General features: G+C 39.6%; 1 protein-coding gene across 1 annotated transcript; it reads right to left on the reverse strand.

The window, feature by feature from the left end:
• Nucleotides 1-2,507: 2,507 nt before the first annotated feature.
• LOC133610885 (uncharacterized) lies at nucleotides 2,508-8,895 on the reverse strand. Its single transcript, XM_061967606.2, has 6 exons — nucleotides 8,742-8,895; nucleotides 8,511-8,644; nucleotides 5,115-5,208; nucleotides 4,882-5,041; nucleotides 4,666-4,818; nucleotides 2,508-2,791 (listed from the first exon to the last, which is right to left on the reverse strand). Exons 2-6 carry the CDS (start codon nucleotides 8,636-8,638, stop codon nucleotides 2,616-2,618), a joined length of 711 nt encoding a protein of 236 aa, XP_061823590.1. The 5' UTR covers nucleotides 8,639-8,644; nucleotides 8,742-8,895; the 3' UTR covers nucleotides 2,508-2,615.
• Between the last annotated feature and the right edge of the window lie 30 nt (nucleotides 8,896-8,925).

Here is an 8,925-nt window from a genome sequence, read left to right on the forward strand (position 1 = left end):
ATAATAGTCAAAACATACTAATCTTTTTTTTTTTAACAACAACATCAAACAGATACTGTATTTAATTTAAGTACAATATAGTTGCAATATCAGATCAAATAAATAATTATATAAAAATATTATACAAGAATAAATAGGTGTGTTTTATGCGAATAAATGTGTAGTGTCAGCTGAAGAAGTAGTAATTTATTAGATTATAGTCATAATATTAAGAGTAATAATGGTGTAATTCCTCAAACAAATATATGTTTGGAATACTGCACATGCCTACAAATATTAGTATGTTGACATCATAATAGTGATAAAAAAAAAAATTTTTAATCCTAAGAATAAAGTTACATTGTAATAGTTAGTGTATTAACTGTTTTTTTTTTTAAGTTGAAGTCATCATATTCATATAAAAATAATTTCCATCCATCCATCCATCTTCTTCCGCTTATCCGAGGTCGGGTCGCGGGGGCAGCAGCCTAAGCAGGGAAGCCCAGACTTCCCTCTCCCCAGCCACTTCGTCCAGCCCCTCCCGGGGGATCCCGAGGCGTTCCCAGGCCAGCCGGGAGACATAGTCTTCCCAACGTGTCCTGGGTCTTCCCCGTGGCCTCCTACCGGTCGGACATGCCCTAAACACCTTCCTAGGGAGGCGCTCGGGTGGCATCCTGACCAGATGCCCGAACCACCTCATCTGGCTCCTCTCGATGTGGAGGAGCAGCGGCTTTACTTTGAGCTCCCCCCGGATGACAGAGCTTCTCACCCTATCTCTAATGGAGAGACCCGCCACCTGGCGGAGGAAACTCATTTCGGCCGCTTGTACCCGTGATCTTGTCCTTTCGGTCATAACCCAAAGCTCATGACCATAGGTGAGGATGGGAACGTAGATCGACCGGTAAATTGAGAGCTTTGCCTTCCGGCTCAGCTCCTTCTTCACCACAACGGATCGATACAATAAATAAATAATTTAATTTTATAAAAATAAATTTGGACTGTATTAGCTCATTTTTATTTTAGTAGTGGTAATATCAAGAGAAAAAATTGGTGTAATTGGGGCGGTATAGCTCGGTTGGTAGAGTGGCCGTGCCAGCAACTTGAGGGTTCCAGGTTCGATCCCCGCTTCCGCCATCCTAGTCACTGCCGTTGTGTCCTTGGGCAAGACACTTTACCCACCTGCTCCCAGTGCCACCCACACTGGTTTAAAAAAAAAAAATGTAACTTAGATATTGGGTTTCACTATGCAAAGCGCTTTGAGTCACTGGAGAAAAGCGCTATATAATTCACTTCACTTCACTTGTAATTGTATTTTTTCATTATCAATGTGGAATATTAGCCAGAAAAACAAATTATTTGGTATGATTGTAAGATACATCCTAGGATGCACTGGGACACATCATCAGTGATATGCCTGAGATCATCGGGGGTTTCGGGTCTTTCAACATCAGGTGACCCAGCCAGATCAGACCCCAGCTTGTGTCCCAGTAGCATTGGCCCACAGTTCGTTCCTTCTGATCCAAAGCCACCTAGAGCAGGGGTGTCCAAAATTCGGCCCGCAGGTAATTTTTTAACGGCCCCGCGGCACATTCTAAAAAAACGATTAAGAAAAATTAAAAACATGTGAAATGTAACAAGAAAATGTTGCAATGTTTACTCTAATAACACAAAGCTGCCATGCAGGCTGTTTCTTTCTTTAGAAAATAATAATGAATCAAAATCAATGTCATTATGAATTATTGACCTATTCAAGGCTCCATTTACTTCCCATTAAATATTCCACTTTGAGATATTTTTTGGGAGGAAGATGTTGCATATTTTTGGTTTGCCATTTAAAAAAACAAAGTTGTTGTTTTTTTAAAAGAAGGGTCTAAAACGAACAAACAAAAAACATAAACAACAATAAAACTTATAATTGACGGATAGATCTGAAGTTGATCTTGAGACTATTTTGTTAAAAGTAAAATAACTGTATGATTTATTTTTTTAAACTTTACTGCGCAAGTACCCTTTTGGATCACGAATAATTTTAGTGGGACTTTTTTTTTTTAACAAGTGTCATTGCTCAAAAAATAATGAATTAATGTTGTTTTGAGTTTTGAGGCTACTGAAAGGGAGCTGGAGATTGTTTAAGGCTGCGTGGAAAACCCAACTGTGGAAGACTTGCTCTTCCGGGTTCTTCAGACCACCAATCACGGACATGACAGCTTCAATCATAGTTCTGAACAATGATTTATTTTTCAATAAATGTTCTTTGTGTTCCTTTTCAGTCATTGCGTTACGTGTCAGTCCTCGCTCTCTCTCATGCTTGTGCTCGTACTTGTTCTCCATCATCAACCACCCTTCTCCTCTGTGCAAATCAAATTTAATTGATAATATTTTAAGGAAAAAAAAACATGCAATTTTAGTATAGACTCACAATTAAGTCATGAATATACAAAAAAGTACTGTGAAAATTAGTAATCTACACATAGTTTTGCAAAAATAAAGTTGTGGTGTTACATGAAAAAATATTAATGAGAATAAAATGTAATTTTGTGGTTTATTTCACAGATCATCAATCAATCATTATCAAATCAGTCAAAGAAATGTTTGCAGGACTTTCAGTGGACATATTTAGTCATGCTAAACATATTTCATCTCTTTTTGAGTTTCTTGCTCGGTCTGTCTTCGGCATCAGCGCAGTCTTCCACCACAGTGCTGCCCTTCACGTCCACATCCTTCAGAAGCGGGAGCTGCTGTTGCTTAGCGACCGCCAGCGCCCACAAACAGCGCTCCAGTCTTTGGGGTGTCCAGTCTTGCTGAGGGTCCACTGAGGAAGAAAAGAAGTATTATAAGATTATATCGAGGGAAATTACTCCCCAAAACACATTCTTACCAACACCCAGCGATTTACACGTGAAAAAATGTGTGATTCGTAAATAAAAAAACTATTTTCTTAAGTTACATAAAACGAAACAAGCTCAACCTACAAGTTAACCAGTAAGTTTCCCCTCTCTTCTGTCCACCATTTTACTCTCCACCCTGCTTCTTCTTTTTTGTTATTTGTGATGGACAGCACCCTCCGCAAATAACGTAGCTGTGAAGACCCTACACTGACTCAGCAGCACCACCTGTCGTTGTAGAGTGAGAATTACAGGTGCTCTGAGTGCAAGTGATCGCAGAGTGGAATATTACTGGCAAAAGTTTTATAGAATAGTTGTTACACTTGCGAATTGTTTTCTTAAATTGAATAAAATTGATTTTACATATGCAAATCGCTTAACTTGCAGAAAATAGTTTTTTCACTTGCGAATCCTTTTTTTTTATTGAAGAAAATTATTATTATACCTGCAAATCGTTTACCTGCAGAAAATTTATTTTTACTTCCGAATCGTTTGTCTTATTGAAAAATATTGCTTTTATACTTTTTAACTTGTGGATGCTTATACAAACTGATGAAAATAGTTTCAATACTTGAGTCGTTTTTTTACTTGCATTAAATTGTTCTATTACCTGTGAATGGTTTTTTAATTTAAGAAAATTGTTTTTATACTTGCGGATTGTTTTTACTTGCAGAAATTGTTTTTATACTTGCAAATTTTTTTTTAATTGAAGAAAAAAAAATGTATACATGACAATTGTTTTTTCAATTGATAAAAATGGTTTTGTTCGTTTTACTTGCAGAAAATTGATCTATTACTTGTGAATCGTTTATTAATTGAAGAAAATATTTGTTATACTTGCAAATCGTTTTTACTTGCAGAAAAAAATAGTTTAACTTGCAAATAATTGTTTTACTTGCAGAAAATTGTTTTTATACTTTTAAGTTTTTATACGTTTTAATTTAATTTTAAAAATGTATACTTGTGCATCGTTTTTACTCGCAGAAAATATTTTTTTACTTGCAAATTGTTTTGTAATTGAAGAAAATATTTGTTATACTTGCAAATCGTTTTTACTTGCAGAAAAAAATAGTTTAACTTGCAAATAATTTTTTTACCTGCAGGAAATTGTTTTTATACTTTTAAGTTTTTATACGTTTTAATTTAATTTAAAAAATGTATACTTGTGAATCGTTTTTACTCGCAGAAAATATTTTTTTACTTGCAAATTGTTTTGTAATTGAAGAAAATAGCTTTTACAGGATGCTTGCGACTTGTTTTTTTACTTCAGGATAATTGGTTTTATACTTGGGAATCGTTTTTTAATTGAAAAAAATTGTTTTTATACTTGCGAATAATTTTTTTACTTGCATAAAATTGTTTTTTACTGGCGAATTGTTTTTTTTAATTGACGAAAATAGTTTTTATATTTGCAGGTTTTTTTTATTAAAGAAAATTGTTTTTTTACTTGCAGAAAAAACATTTTTTACTTGCAAATCGTTTTATTTAATTGAAGAAAATTGTTTTTACACTTGCAAATTGTTTGTTTTTTTTTCTGAAAGAAAATAATTGTTATACTTGTAAATTGTTTTCTTGCATGCAGAAAATTATTTTCACACTTGCGAATCCTTTTAGGACTTGCGGAAAATTTTCTTTTTTACTTACGAATCCTTTTTTTTAATTGAAGAAAATGGTTTTTTACTTGCGAATCGTTGGGCATGAGTTAAAACATTTGTGTGTGTTTGTGGAGTTTTGCCAATAATTTCACTCAATAAGATTAATTCACTGAGAAGATTCAATTATACATGTTCAAAGTGTCTACCTTTGTTTAGCTTTTTGCTCTTCTCCACCATCTTGTCCAGGTAGAGCGTGTAGTGTTTGGCTGTGTATTGTATGGGCGTCAATCCCGGGATGCTCTCCATGGCCTCATCAGACATGAAGGCAGCCTGCTCTGCAGCTCCTGCAGCCAACAGCGCTGCAACAACCCAACGTCACTCAATCTGCTGACAGCCAGTCACGACTTTTGACCTGTGCTAACCTGACGCCGTGGCCGGGCCCACTCCTTTCATGGTGCTGAGCTCAGCGATGGCCGCTGACACATCCGGCAGGAGACGGAAGGCCTTGGTGGAGCACGTCTCCACTGCGTCCTCGCTGTTGGACGCCACCAGCTGCTGCAGGCGAGGTCGGAACTTCCCCCGCTGCAGAACAAGAACACAGCTGATAATGCACTGTCGGCCATGATGCTATTGTTTTGTGTACCCGCAGGCTTACAGTCAGCTTCCACTCCATCAGCTTGACCATCTCTGACAGAGTGACATGTTTATCGCTGCGACTTGATATGAGAGTCGGCAGCTCCTCTTGATACCTGAGTGCACACACGGTGGCATCCCTCACACAACTGTGAACTTAGACTTAGACAAACTTTAATGATCCACAAGGGAAATTGTTCCACACTGTAGCTCAGTTACAATGATGTAAAGTGTAAGGATGGAAAGGACAATGCAGGTATAACTAGACTAAATATAGCGATATAAAATATGACATATATACGTAATATTTACATAATATATGTACAGTTATTATATATACTGATATATTATATTATGTGTATATCATATATACAATATATAACAATTACCATTTACAATATTACAGTATATGTGACAGCTGTCAGTGACGTGCAGACACTGGGGGCAGGTGAGGCATCATGGAAAGAAAAAAAATGTAAAAAGAAAAAAAATTTATTAAATTGTTACATGTATCCAGTGATTATACTATAAAGTTATTTTCCATTTAACTTCACCAGTTTTAGATTATTTTTATTTAAAATCGCTGAATTTTCACATTTGCCGTTCAAATACTGAGAAGAGACGGTGCGGTGAACAGCAGCCAGTTGAGGCACGTCACTGCGTTGTGCCTCAACATGGATTGCGGACTCGGCTAACTGCTGGCCTGCTGTGCAGTGAGACCGTATTGCTATATGAACTATATTATACATTTCCATAGTTTAGTTAGCTGAGGTATATAATGTACAGTGTATTTTGTCAACAACTGTATGTGTGTAACGTATTTCTTGTGCTGAGCGATCATAAAACGGCTGCAAAAGACGCACTGGCTGAGGCTCGCAGTAATCCCGCCTCCTGCACCCCCGCCGTAGAATGCACCCCCTGACGGGAGTGTTATATCAACTAAAGCCCACACTTAAACTTTCCACGTGCAAGATTGAATCTATTTAAAAAAGTTATTTCATAAGAAGCCAAAAAGTGCAAAAACAATAATGTTGGTGTTGGAGGAGTTGTGAATGACTGCAGGGCCACAACATTAGGTACACCTGCAGACTGCAGGTGTACCTAATTCACAACTCCTCCAACACGAACATTATTGTTTTTGCACTTTTTGGCTTCTTATTAAATAACTTTTGTAACCTATTTTCATGGGCTTTCCTCTTTGTGATGTTAAGTTCCTGTTATGCGCTGTTATACAGTATATGCCTTGAGCTCTTATTTTGAAGGCGCTAAGAGCGGAAGTGATGACACGTTGGAGTGGAGCGGAGGTTTTTGAAAGAAGGTAAATAAAGTGGTCCTCGTGTAAACTGGAGCCTCCGTGTTTGTTATTTTGTAGTTTCATACAGTATAGGCGACATTTATAAACCCTCGGTTACACTTTTTTAAATAGATTCAATCTTGCACGTGGAAAGTTTAAGTGAGGGCTTTAGTTGATATAACACTCCCATCAGGGGGTGCATTAATCCAGCACAACAGCGGCACATGGACTTCATTTATAAGTAAAGGTAAGACCATAATAACGTTTTTTTTTATTAAATGTGCTTTTTTGTGTGCCACAGTTTGTATGTGTAAAGTTAAAGTTAAGTTAAAGTACCAATGATTGTCACACATACACAAGGTGTAATGAAAGTTGTCCTCTGCATTTGACCCATTCCCCTTGATCACCCCCTGGGAGGTGAGGGGAGCAGTGGGCAGCAGCGGTGCCGCGCCCGGGAATAATTTTTGGTGATTTAACCCCCAATTCCAAGCCTTGATGCTGAGTGCCAAGCAGGGAAGAATGCTGGTATGAGCTTTTAAACATAACCCGTTAACTGCTGCCAATCAAATGGTGAATAAGATACTCTTTAGGGTTCATATGTTTGTAAATCTGACTGTGATGAAGTCAGTGCCTCACCAGCCATGAACCTCACCGCACGTCACTGACAGCTGTATATGTCTACTAGAGATGCGCGGTTTGCGGACACAACCGCGGAGTCCGCGGATTATCCGCGGATCGGGCGGATGAAATTAAAAAAAAAAAAGATTTTATCCGCTCGCGGGTCGGGTCGGGCGGATTAATTAGATTTTTTTTTTTTTTTTTTTTTTGCGGGTGGCAGTTAAACCAATTGGGAAATATATATACATAGTTAAATGTTGTTACCCACATACGAAAAACGAGCAGGCACCTGCTGCATATGCCACAACAGAAGAAAAAAAAAAAAGAGATGGACACTTTTACGGAGCGGAGAAGGCCCCCGACGCCTCGCCGGGGTCCGGGACCGAGGCCCCTTCCCCCAAGAGGGCCCCACCGGGAGCCGTAGCTGAGGCGATCCGCGAGAAGGGCCTGACGCACGTCCAGGGTCACTACCGCGCCCACCGCACCGACACCCCGCCTCGTCCGCTTTCGACGCGGCCGGCGTCACGCGCAGCAGGTAAGCAGCTTACCTGCCCGCCACCCCCGTGGCCGGGGGCTCGTAACATGGGTCACTCCGCGCGCTCCGCCCGCGCAGCTTACCTGCTTGCCACCCCTGTTGCCGGGGGCGCGTAAAAGGGGTCACTCCGCGCTCAGTGCACTCACGAAAGGGGTGGGGCTCACCCTGGTTGATATAGAGAGCAGGACAGTGGCCATGGAATTTCATTTAAGGTTTGTGATAAACCATCAAACTCATTCGTTAAAAGGACTCTATAGTAATATAAAGCAAATTTTTCTGGACATTATCATGCAAGAAAAGTTTATTTTTGGGATCGCGATCACCGCGTAATGATTTCTAAAGGTTGCATTACATTATTAACTGTCCCATGTGATCAGCCAGTGCAATTGGAAGTCCATGCTCAATTATTGCCTCCGTAAATAAAACTTCGGCATTTATCACATCCAAAGAATCTGTTTGGGCGACGAAAAACGTTGAAAGTTTTCCACTTGTATCGCTAGCAACGGCATTAGACTTGTGTTTTTTTGTCCCAACGTGGTCTTTTACATCGCTAATTCCTCCGTGTCCGATCGAAAAATCTTGTCTGCACAAGGTGCAATTCGCGTAGTTTTCACCCTTTTTTTTTTTTTTAATTAATATTAGATATATAACAACGGGCGGATGGCGGGCGGATGCAGTTCTGATCAAACGTTACATCGGGTGGATGGCGGATGGTTGACGACTTTCTGACGCGGTTGCGGATGAGATAAATTGCCTATCCGCGCATCTCTAATGTCTACTATTGCCTTTATATTTATGCATAATTTGTAATGTTGTCTATCTATCTGTGTTGGCCCTGTGATGAGGGGGCGACTTGTCCAGGGTGTACCCCGCCTTCCGCCCGAATGCAGCCGGGATAGGCTCCAGCAGCCCCCCGCGATCCCGAACGGGACAAGCGGTAGAAAAAATGTATGGATGGATGTATTTGTTACCACTTGTCAAGGCCAAGAAGCTTCCCTGATTTCTTGCCCGTTTTAGCCTTGGCCTCCACAACATGCCAGTATTTGCCATCAACATTCCGCCATGTGTCTGCTTGCTCGCACTCAAACAGTCCACTCATGGCCACCTGTAATATACAGCAAGTGGGGTTTTGCTATCACATTATCATCATAACGTTATGTTATTAATGGTTATTGCCTAAGCAAGTTTAAGACATTACGAACCCAATTTGTAGTTGTTGTAGTTTCCGGATGGGCTGAAACGGAAGTATCGCGAGACCACAGTGTGCTCTCGTTTCCGGGGAAGCAAAACAGTGAGCAAGTTTGCCTATGTTAGCTTTCCCGTTTATTTCGTTATTTTTTTGACTTACTTCACCTTCAAAGGAAAGAAGTGTCACTATGATGTTAG

The sequence above is a fragment of the Nerophis lumbriciformis genome, linkage group LG11, assembly GCF_033978685.3.
Source record: "Nerophis lumbriciformis linkage group LG11, RoL_Nlum_v2.1, whole genome shotgun sequence".
Taxonomy (NCBI): domain Eukaryota; kingdom Metazoa; phylum Chordata; class Actinopteri; order Syngnathiformes; family Syngnathidae; genus Nerophis; species Nerophis lumbriciformis.

Bases quoted from the DNA above. Each gene is read 5' to 3' on its own strand.
- LOC133610885 (XM_061967606.2), bottom strand. From the start codon at position 8,638: ATGAGTGGACTGTTTGAGTGCGAGCAAGCAGACACATGGCGGAATGTT. The intron at 5,209-8,510 runs GTAACAAATACA...GTGTGCACTCAG, and splicing joins CTTCTTGGCCTTGACAAGTG to GTATCAAGAGGAGCTGCCGA. The intron at 5,042-5,114 runs GTAAGCCTGCGG...CTTGTTCTGCAG, and splicing joins TGATGGAGTGGAAGCTGACT to CGGGGGAAGTTCCGACCTCG.